Source organism: Equus caballus, chromosome 8 (assembly GCF_041296265.1).
Source record: "Equus caballus isolate H_3958 breed thoroughbred chromosome 8, TB-T2T, whole genome shotgun sequence".
NCBI lineage: Eukaryota > Metazoa > Chordata > Mammalia > Perissodactyla > Equidae > Equus > Equus caballus.
This window is the reverse complement of record NC_091691.1, coordinates 84,483,458-84,503,058: the sequence shown is the minus strand read 5'-3', so window position 1 is coordinate 84,503,058 and position 19,601 is coordinate 84,483,458. Positions and strand designations below refer to the sequence as shown.

The 19,601-nt window shown below is 41.5% G+C and overlaps 1 protein-coding gene across 25 annotated transcripts in view; it reads right to left on the bottom strand.

Moving 5' to 3' along the window:
- The window catches only part of ZNF532 (zinc finger protein 532), a 108,195-nt gene that overhangs the window by 15,850 nt on the left and 72,744 nt on the right, over window positions 1-19,601 (bottom strand). For all 25 annotated transcript variants that reach the window (XR_011441558.1, XR_011441559.1, XR_011441557.1 and 22 more), the window contains one exon: window positions 17,079-17,360. Coding sequence is in view for 22 of the 25 variants with exons in the window: in XM_070275797.1 (XP_070131898.1) it covers window positions 17,079-17,360 (282 nt within the window). In the remaining 3 variants the exon portion in view is untranslated. The remainder of the gene's footprint in view (window positions 1-17,078; window positions 17,361-19,601) is intronic.

Below are 19,601 nucleotides of genomic sequence, written 5' to 3'. Positions count from 1 at the left end.
TACTGAAAAAATTTACTATCTAGGACACTAGCGAGATTTTCCAGTTCCAGTCTCACCATATCTCAGAACATACAAATAAATGAGCATTCAGAGAGCGCAGTACAGGAAACGCAATCTACATACGTGTGAAAGCACCAAGAAAAATAATTTTTAACTACTAAACCATCCAAGTTTCTACAAATTGGAACTGAGTGGTTGAGGGAAATATTTAAACACAGAGAATAAATTTAGACCGGAGGTTGGCAGACTTTTTCTGTAAAGGGCCAGACTGTAAATATTTTAGGCTTTCCAGGCCATGAAGTCACTGTTGCACCTACTCAGCTCCACCTTGTAGTTCAAAAGCCACCGTGGACAATGACACGTAAACTAAGGGGTATGGCTATGCTATGAAACAGGTGGCTGGCCTGTGACCCCCAGTTTGCTGACCCTTAGACCACTGCCTCACATTCTACAGAAAAGAGAGCCAAGTCTCAATCACTCAGAACCAAATCTATTTAACAAAGTAGGTCACCCTTCTAGGTAAAAACTAGTCGTAACTATAAAGTAAGGAGAAGGGTTTCTTTCTCATGGGACATGCTCAGCATGTCTTGAGTTCTGCCAATGCCACTGTGCCATGTCTAGATTACTGAGGTGACAACTCTGAAATGAACAGTGTTTGCAAAGACAAGTATGTGCTTGTTGCTATGCTTCTTTAAAACAACAATAAATAAAACCAGTCTCCTAACTCTCCAGTTATGAGACCATCTGGTTTGCCAATGACATCGTACAACTGAAAAAATAAGACACGGAACTGAGATAAATGCAGAATAACAAAATGCCAAACCCAGAGCAGACGGGAAAGAAACACGTCCACCCCCTGACTCTGTGCTCAGAGCCATCAGACACTCAGGCAACAGGAAAAGCAAAGTGCTGAAAGAAAGGCCAGAATCACGACGATGAAACTTAGAGATGCCTACCAGGGCGTCACGAGGTTACCACGGGCACTTGCCAGCCTGGGACCTCTGCATCTACCCCCGCAGACCAGTGGTGACATTCAGCAGAGCTTTGGGGGTCCCGCGACAGACCCTGAACAGACCCCAGGTCTCTTCCCTCCTGCCTGCACTCCAGAAAAGGCCCTCACACAGTAAATCCTGATTCATCACTGTGCTCTCTCCTTCACAATTCACAAGGAGAAAAACACACCTGACAGGTGCTGTGGGCCGTGCGCCACTGTATTTCACTGACTCTACGACATTCAGGAATCAAAGACCACACAAGTATGAAAAAAATCTCTGCTGCCAAATTCTTCTGGGTCTGGTTCAGTTTCATCCCACTTCTTCTACATATGAGGGTCTCTCCTATCTTCTAAGCCCTCTTGGTTCCTAAAATGTATGCCTACAGATGGGCAACACGTTAGTTCTCTATTATTTCTGCTCCCAGAGAATCTAGTGCTTAACAAGGGACCACTGGAAGGAATATATAGAATGTTTTCCTTCTAATTTGATTTTTAATACAACTTTTTGCCTTTTTCTTCTTTTTTTTGCCAAGGAAGGTTTGCCCTGTGCTAACATCTGTTGCCAATCTTCCTGTTGTCGTATGTGAACCACCACCACAGCATGGCCACTGACAGAGGAGTGGTGTAGGTCTGTGCCCAGGAACCGAACCCGGGCTGCCAAAGTAGAGCACGCTGAACTTAACCACTAGCTCACCAGGGCTGGCCCTTTGTAATTAAAAAACAATCTAAATAGGACAGGGGTTGTTGTGAAAGATTTTTCCCTACAATCACTATTTTATAAAAGAAAAGGACAAGTATTACTACAGAATAAAAAATTAAAATATACTGTCTGAAGACCTAAGTAGAATCTAAGATTATTTCCACAAATCAAAAGAAAAAAAGGAACTAGTTATTCCTTTTAAAGATAATCACTGTTTTTATGTTGTTATCAGATGATCTGTAGGAAATCTGTAGATCACTCTAAGAAGTAATGAGCAAGCACAAATATCAAAAACACTAACATTAAAATTGACTGATGACGGCTTATTTTCTCCTTCATCCCATGTCATCTATTAGCTTTCCCAGCTGCCTCAATAAACCATGTTAACAAGGCACTGCTGGTGGGCATAAGCAACCGTCAGATCTGGGGGTGGGGCACATGGGACATGGGGGTGAGTTCCCGGGAAGCCAGTCTACACCCTGTGTGAGAACAAACGTCAGACAGCTCCTGAAAGGCTCTTCTGTGTTTCTTGTCTTGTTGGTGTTGGTTCCAGTTTTGCACTTACTTGGCTGAGTGAAGACGAAGAAAAGCTATAACTCGCGGATTCCCTCCTCCCTTGAACAACCCTTCCAACTCTTTTCATTTGCAGCTCTGTGTGTAGCACATACTGGGCATTGACGTGGACTTGCTGAATTAACAAATTAAACAGAATCCTCCTCCTCACTCCAGTCTCTCCCTGGGCTCTGGCTCTTCTCCAGCCAAACAAGAGGTTGTTCTCACTCTTTACTTGGGGTGACTGCTTAAAAACCCACACCCCAACCTTGAGGCCGAGAGAAGGACTCCTGCGTTCAAAGGCAGCCTTTGGTACAGGGTTCAATTCTGAAAAACGCCCTGCAATCCTGATGTCGGGGGACATCAGTCTGGGGCAGTGGAAGCGAGAGAAGGAAAACTGCCCATCTGGGACAGAGAGCGAAGTAAGTCCCTGGCTGCAGGCAATGTTTTTAATAAGAAATGTTCTTAAGCTAGCAAGTGCCGGTACAGTCACCCAAAACAGATGGAGACGGCCCAAGTCTCGTATTTCTCCTGTCTGGCAACAGCGCCAGCCCAGCGTCAAGGGAACCTCTACCTCCCAAGCCTCGAGAGATAAACAGGAAAAGACCAGGGAGGAAGTGACTCCAAACTAACAGCAGCCCTGGTGGGCAATGCACTGCAGATGCCGGAGTGTCTGTAAACATCTTAGTCACGGGGGTGCTAAGCACCCAGCTCTAACCAGGCGCTGTGTGCACACCTCGCAGGCGACTGACTTCTCAGAGAAGAGGACCAGACGAGCCGCACTTCAAGTGCAAGGATACAACCTGGTCTCTGGAGCGTCATGATTTTTTAGGTGATTTTCTAACACTTGTTTAAATGAGCCCACACTGATTCACTCCCTTTTGGCCAGTAATTCTGGCCAAAGGTTTGCATCTGCCAAGTGGCCAGGTAAAACTCCAGGTGCAATCTATGGTTACAAAAAGGAGTGAGAGTGACCGGGCACAATGAGGGTCCAGACGCCTAACTGACCGCACACCACGGAAGGCCACAGCACAGTGAAGAATTCCTTCCCCAGCACTGACTGAGCACCTGCGTTTACTCACCTGGATCTCCCTGCCCTTGAGATTACAATCTGTTGAAGAAGACAGAAAAAATAGAGAGGACGCCCGCAAGATGGGCGTTAGGATAACGGTGGTCAGAGGCGTGTAGAAGAATACAGAGGGGGTGCAGTGGGGACAGGGGCACTCCTGCTGACCAAGACTAGCTGAATCCAAATGGGAGTTAACCAGGCAAGGAGGCAAGGAAATGGACTTCCAGGCAAAGGGAGCTGAAGTGGCAAAGACAAGGAGGAATATGGTGTGTGTGAAGGGACTACAACAGCTCCATATTGCAGGAACCACAAGAAAAGGCATGGTGGAGTGGGTGTGGAGAAGGCGGGGGGAGATGGCCATGGTTTCAGGACTCCTCCTTAAACACCAGGGAGGGGCCACCCACGACAGACAGACTTGTATTGCCAAGAGAGGCACTGGCAGCTGTTTGGGGATCTACCACAAAGCTCTACTGTCTGCTGGTGGGTCTAATCTCTCGGCTTCTCATCACATGGCAACTGATTCTGTCGGGGACCCCCCACTGGGACCGCTAGCAGCCCAGCTCTAGCCCCACCAGTCCCTAAATCCTAACAGACTTTCGGAAACAGGCCTACTGACCTGATTACTTGGACTTAACAAATTTGCCTACTACTTCATGTTATTAATTTTATTGCACGTCCCTCGATTTTGGGTTATGGAATGTGCAATAACATGTCCTGTCATACAGTATAATCAGAAAATGTGCACACCATGACAATAAATGGAGTTAATAGAGAAAGTAAGGACCTTTTCTTTAGACCAGATAACTGGCTATATATAAATATATATTTCAAATCCTTCAACCTTGTTTGTAAAAAAAAACCTCTGGTGAGTTTTCAGAAAAATGTCTCCTAAAATGGCTGCAATAGACATTGGACTAGATATAAACGTTTCACACCTAAGAGCAAATCTTCATAAGAACCTGAAAAAGATCTCTTTGGTTAAAACCAAAATTTGGACTATTTTATAGTCTTATTTGAGTCACATTTTCAAAATAACTTATTAATCTCTCTTGAAAGGTTTTATTTTTCTTTATTTTCTGCCCCTCATGGAACAGTCACAGTAAATTTCAGAGGCGGAAATTGGTCACTCACTTCTTTGAACCTAGAGTGCCAAATCTCACAGCTCCTTCTCTACACCTTTAACTTTATTTCAGTGCACAGAACTGGGAAGGCGGGGCTTCCCAAGTTCTTCAGGAGTCAAATATAAAACCGGCCTGCTAAAATAGTTTAACTGAAATAAATTATAAACTATTATCAAGGAAGCAATTTTTAAAGTAAATTTTTTAAATGGAAGGAAATGCCGAAGAAAAAACTTGCTGTTTTCTACCTATTTAAAAAAATATATTAACTCCTAAATTGAAGTTCTTCTCCACTCTCATCTTCCCGTTAGGCAGCTTTTATAAACTCTCAGCATTAAGAGCTGAATACCCTAAAAAGCTTATCCCTCAGCTGTCAACTAAATTAATTCCTTCAGAGCAGAACTTCAAGGGGCAAAGAAAGGGGAGGAACGTAGGAGGAGCGTGGGTGAGTGTGAAGGTATCATTACCTTGAGGAATCTGCCTGCCCAGGTCCCACCCGCTTCTCCACACCTCAACCGCCCACAACCAGACCATCAGACAAAACTCTGATTCTGATTATACTCTCTCCCTCGAGACCCTCGGATTTAAGATAATGCCTGGAGTCAGGCAGGGGCCTCTCTCTTGTGTATTTCTCCAGATTTCTGAAACCCTCTTTCTGCAGGAAGACCCTCTGTCTCCCAGGAAGCCCACTCTTGGCTACAATCCCCTCAGCCCCCAAACACATCCCAGGCAGTCTAAGAAATACAGGCCCCTCAAAGCACCCCACGACCCCACCGGAAGATCTACGTGTTAATGACGCTGCAGCGCTAATAACCAGAACTGACTCACTCCAGTAAAACATCAGTTCCCAGCTGAGGAATAAGACCGATACACTCAACATTCTTCCAAAACTACAAACACATGTTCATGCAAGGATGGTACCAACTTTAACCAAGACTGAACGCCTAAAGGAAAGTGACGATGGATGGAAAGTCATATATTCACGAACTGTTCCATATCTCCATTGAAAAATTCAATGAGGCTAAAATTAAGCAATTTTTCTAATACCAAGCTTTTCTACTCTCCAAAGAGTAGCCCTTCAGCACAGTGCTTGAGGAGTCATGGCTGGAATCTCACTTCTGCCACCTACAAGCTTAGAAACTGCAGTAATAAATTACTTAACCTTTCCCCCAAGCCTCCTTTCCGTCTGTAAAATGGGATTAGTAACAGCGTCTACCTCATGAGCCTGTTTCAGGGATAAACGAGATAATAAATAGTGCATGCCATATGGCAACCCCTTGATCCCTGTCCTCATCATTGCCATTCCACCTTCCAATTTAGCAGAATTTACTAAAATCATCAATAGATATGTATTTTAATATGCTTCAAACTAAGTTTACAACATCATTTTTACAAAAAAAGTTTTTCATTAAATCACATAGAAAACTTATAAAACTATATATAGTAAACTATACTAATAAAATATCTAATAGAATAAAATATACTAAAGTATAATTATAAATTTTAATTACAAATATATGAAATATAAATATATTAAAACATTATAAAATTTAAAACATGAAATTATAATAAAATACAAATTATAATAATAGATTGAAGTATACTAATGAAATATCAATTTCAGTGGCCAAAATTAAAAATAAGTGTCATAAAACTAGCAATGAAGTACATTTCTAGCACAAAGCATTAATGCACAAACTCTAACTTATGTGCCTTTTAACTCTTGGATTCACATCTGATGCCAAACATAGAACCAAGTGAGAAGCCATCCTTCTCTTACAACCGGCCAGGAGTAGGCAGAACGTGCAACCGATTTAAATACATTTCTCATAAAACCTTGAGAAATCACAAAAAGTTCTAAGTCAGAAAGATGAGAAACTGATTTTTCTTCACCTGTTGCTAGGGTAATATGATTTTGGCAGAGTTAATATCACCATAGCTAAAAGATAAGTTTTAGAAGGATAAAAATCTATTCTCTTCCTACATTGAGATTAAATAAAACACCTTTCCATATTCCCAAACGATACAGGCTTAATGAAAACAGAATGAGCTCTAACTAATGCTAAAAGAATGAAAATGAAGCCATCTGGCAAATTCACTGTGCGATCTGAACAATATTTTCATACCCCTAACTAATGGTCATCACCACGGTAAAGTAGGAAGACAAACAAAAAGGAGATGTAATATTTTATTTCACAATTTTCTCTAAAGAAGTGCCAGATTAAGGGGAAAAAATATGCCCTACCATAAATTTTATACGCATGACTAGGATCCAAGTTGGGTGGGTGCTTTAAAAAAAAAAATACATACACACACACACACACAGGGAGAGAGAGACAGAATATATATAAAACATAAGAAACTCACCGTCAAAAAGGCACGTGACAGCAGACTCACATCAAATAGCTCTGCTAATCTCTCAGACTCTTTCATCATTTCATTCTCCCATTTTCCTTTTCTGCCACTGCCCTTTCTTTCACCTACATCTCTGAGTATGTATGCTGAAGTATATTTCAGAACAGAAAACACTAAATATTAGCAAGTATTCCAAGTCTCCTGTACCCAGTACGGCAAAAGCAGGAGATAAGCTCTGTGGACTTATCTTAAAGGGTTTACAAACTTGTTGAAAACAAACATTGAGACACTCTAAAACAATTTATAATTAGGCATTAAATTATGTCAGAGACTCTGGGCCCAACTGCTCCTCTCTCACTAACGCTGGACTTTCCATGAGTTGTGTCACATGTATTCCTCCCCAACAGCAATCATCAGGTGGCGATCATTAGGCGGTGTCTCGTAAACAAATGCACTTGGGGTCAGCCTTTGCTGCACCGCAGACCAAGAAAGTGTGTGCTTCAGATGAGTGAGGGCCACAGCAAGGAGGAAAGGTCCACGGCAGATCCCTGGTGACAACCAGTGTTCTCGACCCTGGCTACACACCAGAACCACCTGGGAGCTTAAAAATGCTGATGCCAGCTCCCAGCGCCAGCGGTGCCAATGAAATTGGCCTCGGGAGCACGTGTGTGCTGGGATGGTAGCTCTCTAGGTGATTCTAATTTGCAGTCACTGTGTTGGACTCACTGCTCCACTGGTAGCCACGTGACTTCTTTCTGGATGTTCTGCTTCAATCTACAAATTACATCAACTGTGAAAAGATAATGCTTTCTCTAGAGTGATGGCTGGTTTTAGGAGTGACTTCAGACCGTGACTGGATGTAAATGCCCACCTCCTGGTTGCTATGGCACCACTGCATGTATCACTACAGGTGCTTTCATTTAATTCCAGTACGAGTTGAATGGCAGCCTTTCTATTCCATCCCTTGCAGGGGGACATCTGGCCACTGCCTGAATAATCCCAATGACAGGTAGGCAGGTATTTCATCTACACACTGCTCCAGCTCCCCTAGAATTAACATGCACTCGTCCTTACATGGAGGAGACAGGTATCTGAAGACAGCTCTCAAAGCTCCCGTGCACCCCAGACTCTCACCATCCTGGTTATCCTCCTCTGAGTGCTAGGATGTCAGTATCCATCTTAAATCGGTGCAATAAGAACCTGAGCACATCATTTCAGATTCAGGAGCCACTGTTCTGTGTGATAAACATTACTTGTTATCCCCCCTCTTTGGGGCACACTGAGGAAAACACTTCAATTGTGTTTGGTCACATGACTTGTTGTGGCCGATGACATACATGGAAGGACACCAGCGGAAGGACAGCTGCCCCAGGGAACTGCTCAAACCCGTAACAAACTCTGCACATGCAAGAAAAACACTTTTACTGTATAAATAAATGGGCTTTAGGGGATTTCACTGCCACAAAGGGTAAACCAGTAATGCTCAAAGTGTAGACTTGTAAGAAAAGCAAATTATCAGGTTGATCCTAGAGCCAATGAATGAGAAACTGTGGGTGGGACCCAGCATGAGTATTTTAACAAGCCCCCAGGAGGTTCTGATGCACACCACACTCAAGTTTTGAGAACCACTAACTAGATACGGTTCCCAATCAAAGGGCCTTAGCTTCCTTGATGTGAGTGCTATCTTGGGAGCCGTAAAGAAGGATGGGTTGTATTAAGATAGTCAATACAGCCGGCCTGTGTTCCACATAAGGAAGCTACAGCCTACCTGCCCCACATATGTGTGCACTTGATTTTTTAAAACCTAAATGAAAAGCTCTGCACTTACTAAGATTTACCTTGTAAAATCCCTCCCAGCTTCTTTCCCTATAATCAAGTCATTGATATAGAAATGTTGGGTAAAATCTGATCCAAAATGGAAGCTTTCTCTCCGACACAGCAATGAGCCCCAAGTCAGCTATAAAATCAGTATTTCACCCAGGACCTTTTGTGCTATCCTGTACAAAACAGTATTAGCAGAGAGAGTCTGTCAAAAGTCAGGCTGAAACCCAGTCACTCTATCTGTGGTGTTATTCTACCCACCGCCAAGTACCCTGCGAACAAAAGAAAATCAGATTTACGTGGAATCCGCTGTTCTTAGCTTTCACTAAGTTCTTCTTCCTATTGCTCAGAACCAAGTTACTCAACAATCTGTTCTCTGAAATAGGCCCAAGAAGGTCAGAATAACATTACCTGACTGAAATTTTCAGTCTTCCCAACTTTCTCCTTTTAGACAAGTAGAATATTGGGTCGCACCTCATTTTCCAGGATTAATATACCTGCAAGCTCCTTTAGCCCCATGTAAAGACGGAAAGGGAACTTATTTACACGAGCTAGACCCTTTCTTAGGGACTTGCCCTCTTTCTTGGGCATCCATTCCCCCTTAGTGATGTTGGTTTCACTTTCCTTGGAGAAGTAAAATAGGAGCTGAGTATTTTCACTTTCTCTTGGTCAACTGTAAACATTACGCAGTACATAATTTTCCTGAAAACACCTGCCTGTGCGTATCCTTTTCCTTCATATTTTGCAAAACATCTCTTGAATATTCCCTGCAAAAATTGGATAGATTTCACAAGCTTTGGCTTATTCTAATTCCAAAAGCATGTAACAAAAAATATATTAATTGCCAAATACATCATTACCTCACACTAGATAACTGAGAAGCCACTTTGAGCCTTGTTGCTTTTTTCCACCCACATTCTATTTTCCCAATTAAAGTTTCCCATGCTAAGTCATAATCAAAATACATATATAGAGAGTCTCTTAAAAATATACGTTTTCTATCATTCTCAATAAAAGGAATCAGACTCCTTGGAGAAACGGCTAATTGCAGGGCTGGGGGCAGGGAAAATACAAGATGACCCAGGAGCAAAGTGTGACACCAGAAAGCAAGGAAGTGCTCAAAAATGGGGTATGTTGAAAGGAAACAAGCATCCACTTAAAGGGGCTCCCAAAGGCCAAATCTAGGACAAATTGAGCAAAAAAATGAATAACAATAGTCATGGGTTCTAACTCACTGGATAAATATTCATAAGTCCATTTAACTCTAAATAAAAAATTGAGCTCATCCTTACAATGAGTTCCAATTAATAAATGTAAAATAAGTAAGGGAAGCAGAAAGTCACCATTAAGCAAATACTACAGTAATAACTGTTGCAGGCAAGAGTAAAGAATGGATGTTCAAATTGGTGGGTAAAATTGTGATGAGAAGTAGGATCATTTGCAGTCTCAAAGCATCTCCCCACAAGACACAGTTACAAAGGGAAAATAGCAATTCACAGTGGAGAAACCTGGCAGACGCCACCTCAACCAAGTATTCCAGGTTAACATCACCAAGAAGGAGTCACGTTAACATCATGTACCTCCTGATATGATGCACTGGGAGGGGCATAACATCTCTTCTGTGATATCCCTACCAAAAATGAATAACCTGAATCGAATCATGAGGAAACCTCAGACAAATCCTAACTGCAGGACATTCTACCAAATAACCAATAATCTTCAAAAGCGTTAACATCACGAAGGACAAAGACTGGGAAACTGTCATACAGATTGGAGGAGACGAAGGAGGCATGACAACTGAATGCAAAGTGGGATCCTAGATTGAGTGTAAGACTAGAAAAGGGACATTAGTGGGACAACCGGTTAAATTATTCTAAAGACCGAAGATCTGTTAATAGTACTGTATCACTGTTAATGCCCCCGTTTTGACCACGCCCCATGGTTATGTAAGATGTCCATATTACGAAGTAGGGTGGAGGGTATATATAACTCCACACTATTTCTCCAATTTTTCTGTAAGTCTAAAATCACTTCAAAATGAAAATGAAAAATACATATTCGTATGTTGTGACTTATAATGTCTATATAACAAGAACCTTTCATTTTGGTGAGCTTTTTTAAAGCAAAATTTAATTTTTAAAACTCTAGGACACAGAGAGGAAACAGAGACCAATGTCTGCTATGTACTGTGCTATATACATAGCCTCTTATTTAACGTTCAAAAGAACCCAACTGGTGAACATTATTATTATTTCCATTCTAAACCTAAGTAAAATAAAGCTGGAAGTTTATTCCTCACAAAGCCACACTGCTAGTAGGTGATGGTACCAAAATTCAAACCCAGGTCTGCCAGGCTCCAAAACCCCAGGCTTCTCCCAACTTGTAGACAGGAACTGGACCACATCTACACCCAGGAAGAATCTCAAAAGGTCTTGTAGAGTTCGTCTGGATGGCATTTGAGCTCCATAATTAAGTAAAATCTTCTCTGCTTTATGATCTTTCTATATAAAAAGTTCAGTAATGATTTCTTGATGTGTAGGAATATCAGGCAGCAAACGAGCAAATGACTACAAACAATTATCATAGATCACCTTGTAGTTCTCAAGATTTGAACAAGTACAGGCAACTTTTACTTTTTTATTTACCATCAGATCACATAACTGCAGAACGTCTGATCTGTAAGAATGACTTCAGGTATTATCTTGCCGAAGGGATCCTAATTTGAGGTTCGTGGATAACCCCTAGAGCAACCAAGGAAGAACGTCAGGAGGTAGGTGACTCCTAAAATCGTATATAAAAGTCTGTGTATTTGTCTGTTTGTCTAGGGAAGGGCTCATAGCTCGCAGGAGATCATCAGGTTAACGATACTGACAAGCTCATCTTCCTGACTTCACGGTTGAGAACATGGAGACTGGGAAGGTAAAAGGATTCCTGTGGTCAGAAAACTAGTTAACGCCCGAACCTAGACTTCAGCCCCTATGTATTCAGGACTCACAAGGGCCCTTTCCGTAAGTGCAAGTGACGATCCGAGGAGACCTGCTCCAATCGGTGACTCCGAAGACACCGTGCAGGGCACAGTGCTACACACCACGGGAGATAAAATAACCCACAGACACAGAACCTATCCTCAAAGAGTGTGTGATTTCAAAGGACAGCCAGAACCTGCTCATAACAGAGCAGTGACACCAACTTCAGGAAGTGATCAATTTTTTACCGGTTTCTTTGTATAGAATATCTATAACAACCACTTTTTAAAATATGGCTGCTTTAACTATTTTTTTTTAAATAGCTAAAGTAACGTTCAGCAGATTGTAGGGTTTTGAATAATAATATTTTTAATAAGTTTTTACTGAATATTTGTCAAAATTTTGTAAATTATTTGACTTAAGATCAGATTATAACAAATTATTGAAAAAATTAAAAACCACTGAAAATGGATACTGGATTAGTATTAGTAAAAAACATATATATGCATTAGAGAGATAAAGAAGCTGGCTACTGAATAACTAGCATGGCTGGAACTAGGTTTTTGAATCTTGAAAACAAAGCTACTGAATATCTTCAACATGGAACTCCATACAAAATACTTCTCTTAGTAAAGATTTTTTAGATGAGAACTGAGGACAGGAAGAAAGGTCAGAAACAATTACTGAAGCCAAAAAAGGCCATCTAAAAAAAGTAGCAGTGAACGAGCTTGACATAAATTTTAATTTACGCCAGTTGGATTTACTCCTAAAATATTTTCTCCAAACTCTACCAAAATAATAATTGTACTGGTTATAAATAACACTAAGGTAACTGCTGTCCTGCGGTTGGCAGAATGTGTTTATTCCCTCACTTACTCTATACACATATATATTTGTTTTTAAGGCATGATTACAGTATTGAAATGAAGTATAGCTTCACAGTTCACTGGTTCACAACATTTACTGTCATACTGTCACACTGCACAGCAGCATTTCACCGGGTAATCCACCAAAATCAGACTTTTCCAATCACTTCTGGCCTGGTGGAAGTAAGCAATTCTTCTCAGCCAAATACAATTTCAAATCCCTTACAATTTCATATTTCTGTCTCATCTCAAGCCCAAAAGGGTTGGAGGCTGCACGTCACCTCACATACAGTTCCCTGTAGATACCAACAACACAGGACACTGTGTGGTCACTAGAGCACATATTACTCCCATTTTACAGAAGAGGAAGTTAAGGTTACAAGTGGTTAGGTCCTCCAAATCAGCACATATTCATGATTCATTCCTTCAACAAATATTTATCGGCTTACCAGGAGCTGGGGAAACAAGCCCCCAGACACTCTCTGGATGAGAGCTGAAGGGAGGAAAAAAAGCATAAAGTGTCTGACGAGAGAGACTGGAGGCACCCTTCACACAGCGCCAAGGGTCAGGATAAAGGCAGTACATGCTGCTGTGGAAGAGGACTGATTCCGTCCAAGGGGACCAAGAAAAGCTTTCCAGATGAGGTGACATCTAAGCTGAGACCCAAAGAACTAAGGCAGTCACCAAAAAGGTGCGGCCTTTCAAGCTAATGGGACATCACCTGAAAAGCTCCAGGGGTGAAAGAGCAAACCACGGGTAAGGCACTTAATGTAGCTGAGTTTGTCTGGTTGCACCATGAGAGAGCCGGCTAGAGAAACGGGGAGATGAAAGGAGACCCATACGCCACCGGACCCCTGAGGGCAACGGAGACACAACACTGCACAATCAGAGCTGCACTTGAGAAAACCCTCTCTGGCTACACAGAGAACAATATTCCAGGCAAGAACTGATAGTTGCCTGAACAAAGGTAAATAAATGGGTGGACTAAAGGGTATTAAATGGATGGATGGAGGAGAGGGTTGGGCAGAAGTAAGAATCACCAAGTCGAGCTGGACACCAAGCTTCTGATGCAGGAGCCTGGGGGGAGGGGCGTTGGACAGGCTTGCGGCTTCTGGCAATTATCCAAGAAGCTGAAACACTTGATAGGTAGTTGGACTTCAGGGACTGGAACGCAGGCAAGAAACCACAGTAGGAGGCTGAGATTTGAAAGTAATTTGCACACATATATGGGAAGTGAAGCTATGAGAGTAATTGAAATTTCCCAGAGAGAGTGTTAAATGTTTCCAGGACAGAAACCTGATGGATGTTCTGGCAACCAGGAGAAAACACAGGAGAGCGCGGCGTTCAACACTTAGGGTAGAAAATGCTTTTAGGAAGAACTGCCAATCACGTGAAATACTGCAGTGGGGTCAATCAAGGTAAAGATGGAAAAAAGTCTAACGGACTCAACAATGAGGTCACAAGTGAAGTGGGTGTGGTTACAAGGTGAGGCTGAATATCAAGGGCGGTCAGTTGAGGAGGAAATGCGAGTGGAAAAGTGGAGACGGTGGGGGGCTTGCTTGGTTGCCTGAACGGAAGAAGAAAGATGGAGGGTAGGAGATTTGAAGTTTGGGGTTTAAACGGAAGAGAGGGGACGGGAGCATTCTGACAGGAGAGAGGAATGGAGTAGATGCACGTACGTCTTGCAGGCGGGACGTCTGGAAGTGCAGGGTCCTGCCTGATTCGGCACGGGAGAACTCACAAGTTGGTTTCCGACTCGAGTTCAACATTCTTTTCATTTCACCAGCTTATAAAGACATTTCTTTCCCTCCCTCCCCCACCTCCCTTTAGCCCTTTCAGGAGGCTGAGCGAACAGAATTGAAATTGTAACCTAATCCGATGTGCCTCATTCCAAAAGGCAGTCTCAACTTCTTCAAAGCTAATCCTAAAATCCTACTAAGCCAAACGTTTCCTCCGCGATGAAGGGCTGCTCTAACCTAAGCACACACGCTGCACAGCATGCCTGCACACGCCTCCAGTCCGGAGCAGGCTCCCCAATACTGTCCTGAAGCAAACAGTCTAGGTGTTAAATTTCATCCCGTCACCTCTCCTGGAGCTGTCTCCTCATCGTATATTCCAGATCCAATCCTTGTCAGACAGGCAAGAGAAAAATAGTTTAAAAAAAAAAAAATGAAAAGAAAGAATTCTGAAATGTTCCAAGACTATTACAGAAATCTCAAATGTACAAGAAACGAAAGGACTGGAATGCTAGATAATTACTAAGATCTGCTCCGTTTTAACATTTGTGAAAGCCAGTTTGGGTGCCAAGAAAAGGCTTTTCCTAGAATCACATCAGGCTCTGAGAGAACTATTGTAGCATGTTTACACAATAAATTTACCAAGTGTTGCCCCTTAAGAACTATCCAGCATTTACAGTAAATATTCTAAGTTGCCATGGCCTATTAGGGGAGGCTGCAGTTGAGATGATTAAATCAGCAACGGGCTGCTAAACCCATATATATATATATATATATATATATATATATATATATACTCTATAAATAACTAATTTTTACATGAAGAGACACTGAATTAAGTATAGTTAGACCAAATATAATAAAAACATCTTTCCGCAATTTGTAACCATTGTGATTGATGCTCAAAGACAAGTTTATATTATTTGGATGGTAGCAAGGCAAAACATGTTAGCTTCACGAGTAGCTCAAATAAACAGCATAAATAAATGAGATTACAAAGTAATGCTTAAAACACTGAATGTAACAAACTTTCCAAGGATCTAGTACATTCTAATTGCAAACCAATTTCTGTGCAATCTTTACACTGGTTCCGCAAGGATAACTATTTGGCTTTATTGGCTTAAGTTAAAGCAATAAGACGGTTTCTTTTTTCTGAAAGATTGGCACCTGAGCTAATAACTGTTGCCAATCTTCTCTTTTTTTAATTCTTCTCCCCAAAGCCCCCCAGTACAGTTGTAGATTCCAGCTGTGAGTGCCTCCGGTTGTGCTATGTGGGACGCCGCCCCAGCATGGCCTGATGAGCGATGCCACGTCCATGCCCAGGATCCGAACTGGTGAAGCCCTAGGCCGCCGAAGTGGAGCGTGTGAACTTAACCACTCAGCCATGGGGCCGGCCCCTAAGATGGTTTCTTTAAAAGTATAGTGTCTCTGAAGCCACTAATCAATCTTACTCTCACTAAAAGTGGGAAAAACTGGTATTAAGTGCCTCGGGGTGTGATACAAAAAGAACATAGCACCTATGACGTATTCTTATCTAAAAAAAAAAAAAATTCAATCTGAATCTAATCAAATTTCTAGGAATTATGGGATAAAGAGAAACAAGTTAAACAATGTCAAAAGGAAGCAATTACACAAATTCAGAAGTTCACGGGACAATCTACAGGATATATAACCCCATTTTTTCAACACATCAACAGCACATTAAAAATAAAATAAAAAAGGGGGCTGGCCCCGTGGCCGAGTGGTTAAGTTCGCGCGCTCCGCTGCAGGCAGCCCAGTGTTTCGTTGGTTCGAATCCTGGGCGTGGACATGGCACTGCTCGTCAGACCACGCTGAGGCGGCGTCCCACATGCTACAACTAGAAGAACCCACAACGAAGAATACACAACTATGTACCGGGGGGATTTGGGGAGAAAAAGGAAAAAATAAAATCTTTAAAAAAAAAAAAAATAAAATAAAATAAATAAATAAAATAAAATAAAATGAAGGGAAGGCTGATATAGAATAAGAGAGACTTAAGTTATACAACACCCAAATGCAATGAAGACTCTCTCTGGATGCTGACCGGAACAAACCAACTTTGAGAAAGTCAGAATAATATGAAAAATAACTTTGCTAGTTTTATTAAGTCTAATGAGCATTTTGAAAAAGTCATCAGTTGGAGATGTGTGCTTATTACGACAATGCAGATTTCTCAGTGATTTTGAGTTACAGAGCTTCTTCCAGGTGTTTTAAGGATAAGGACCCTCTTCCCACTACCAAACTCAAGGAAGAATCACCTAAGTCATAGAAATGCCACTAGCAGTTTTCAAAACATCCACTTTCTTTCTCTCCTGCATTCTGCCTTATTTGTCATAAGGCTAAGAAGTAAATTCAAACTTTTTTATTTTTTTTAAGTGAGGAAGATTGGCCCTGTTCCAACATTTGTGCCCATCTTCCTCTATTTTGTATGTGGAGCGCTGCCACAGCATGGCTTAATGAGTGGTGTGTAGGTCCACGCCTGGGATCCACACCAGTGAACCCAGGGCCGCCAAAGTGGACTGCACAAACTCAACCACTACGTCACCGGACCAGCCTCACGAAAACGTTTCTAACTTGGGTTTACCGTTGTTCTTGGTTTCCTCAGCTATAAACACGACTGTGGTGGCTGACTCACTGCAGGCTTTGGGATGAAGGCTATTATTAGCAAAGTGAAGGCAATTACTAGCAGCATCACAGGACAAGACTGAAGGACTTGGAAACGTCCATTTTATAGACAAAGAAACTGAGGCTCAGAGACACTGAGTGATTTTCGAGGTCACTCTACTAATGACTGACAGAGCCGAGCCAAGTACCCACATCTTGGAGGCCCGTCAGTCCAGGGCTCCTCCTTAACACCAAGCGGGTGGTTTCCACTCTTACCTTTCCGTGCTCCTTCCTCACGTGGGAAATGTAAACATCTCTCTGTGTGAAGAGGCGGTCACACTCCCAACACGTCCACCCAGGGCTGGCCACTTTCTTGGGTTCCAGTGATTTTTTCACAGGAGACGGAGATTTCTTTTCCAATTTCTCTTTCCCGTTCATGGACCTGGTGTCCTCTTTGTTCTGATTTGCTGAATTTTGAGTTGTGGGCTTAATGCTCAAAGGCAAGTTTATACCCAAGTTCGGAGGCCCTTCAATACTCTTCAATGTTCCATGCATAGACTATGTTACAAAAAGAAACGAAATATCTATCACAAGTCACACCACTAAAAGAAAGCACATGCGGACTATCTTGATACGTTATCGATACTTCAATACAATTTTGTATTCATTCAGAAATATTTTTTAATATATTAAGAAGAAAACCTACATAAAATACACACTTAAAAAGGGATAGAGGAGTATTAACTTTTACGATTGCTATTAGATATGTTTCTAGTTCCAAATAATTTTTAAAAACCTGCTTGTGCCATTTTAAAATTCTTTAAAGAAAAACTTCTGTATTGAATCCAAATTATTCCTGGCACTCTGCCCTCCCCAGTGTACCACAGCGAGTCCTCTCTGTAACAGACCATTTCTGGGGAAGAGTGTTTCACGTTCCCATCTACCTGGAAACGTCTCAACAGGCTAACATACTGCAAGGTGCTCAAGACCCTCAGCCAACCAACTTTAACAACCGCCTGAGACCACCGTGTTATCAGCAAACCTTCTTCTCCCTTTCATGCCTCTCACATTCCTGGAATACTTCTAACAGTCTGGGATTTTGCTGGGTTTGGGGGGGGGGGGGTGGGGAGTTGTGGTTTGTAATTTTAATCTCCCTACACCCCATCCCAAACCATCCCTTCTTACTGGCACCCAGATTTGTGAACCATAACAGTTAGACACTCAAAAAGCCTTTTTAAATTGCTCAGCTGTTTATTATCATTAACATAATAGTTTCAACAAGCTATCTTCAACTTAAACTCACAGGATTTCAAAATTCTACTGGGGTAAAATTAGAGTAATTTGATTCTAAAGACCAGCTCATATTGGTTTTTGTTTTGTTTGTGTTCTAGAAGCATGGAATCCAAAAACCAAAAATAAAAAGGAAGCAAATAAGTCTCTGGAGCCTTAACGTACGATTTGTCTCTTCTCGGTATTCAGGCTTGCAGCTAGCCTCCGAGTTCTTGAAGCCAAAGAAAGACACAGCATGGCACGTGTTTCCTAACGTGCTTTGGCACAACTAGGTCTCCGGGGTCACAGACACTCACACTGTGAAGATCTCAGCTCACACTGAGTGTGCAAGAAGCTGTTCCTTCAGCATCCTCCCATCACACTTTCTCAACGGAAGGTCTTCTCTGAACAGTGCCACAAATCGGCCAACCTTCTTCAATACTGTCTTACCCCAGAGGCAAAAAAGGGTTCCATAATCTTCTCATGAGCAGAGGTTGCAAGGTCCACCCAGACAATCAATCGTTAAACTGGTCTGTGAAAAGGGCCTGAGCGGAATGTCTAATGTTCTATTGCAAAGAGAAAATCTAGGGCGAGATGTGATCTCTTGATAGCCAACAACTGGGTACTGGCTGCTTCTCCACCATGCAGGACAGAGGCTTCTGTGTTTAAATGGCCTTTTTCAAAAAAGAAGCCAAGTTTTTACATTTGTAACATATAAAACCCAAAGGAAAAAAACCCCCAAAATCTTCCAATAAACTTTTCCTAAGTTTCTAGGCAAATACATTTTTACTAATAAAAAAGTTGAAGAGAGGATAAAGCATTAAGGTATTCTTCTATAAGACAACCTTTCATGCTACAGAGATTACAGAAAAGTGGCAAAAAATTCTGCCATGATGAAAGAGAGAAATGGAATGTGTGCTAAAATGAGAATTTCTATTTATTCATTTTATTTTCACACTGTAAGTAAAAGTAGGATTATTTGTTAAAAACAAAAGCATTTTTTAAATAAAAGAAATACAACTTAATTCTTTTAAAAGTGATTTTTCCTTAGGTCCTGTAACAATAAATAACTTGATCGACTAACCTGGAAGTTTATTTTAAATGTAAATACCAACATGGAGCACAGGGGTCCTACATAGTGAATAAATGTATATTTTGGCAGAACAAAGAAACGATACAGATTGGATTAAACTGGGCAAATAAAGATCTACCTTTAGATGAATATGTATGTGGAAAAACACTGTCCCTGTTCTACTTTCCTTTAATTCCTTCCTCATGAAAAACTGAACAGCATAGATATTTATTTACATTGCTTAATGTAAATAAATTCACAAGAGAGAGGTACAAACCTTAAAAATAAAAAAACAAAACAGGGTGCCCGTGAAACTTTATCTTTACTTTTACCCATCTCCAACACATAAATGCAGGATAATATTTAAAATGTATAGAATATAATTGAAATGAGAACATAACTGTTTTCATACAATGTAGTCTTGTCAAGGTTCGGATGAATAAAAACAATTCTTTCCT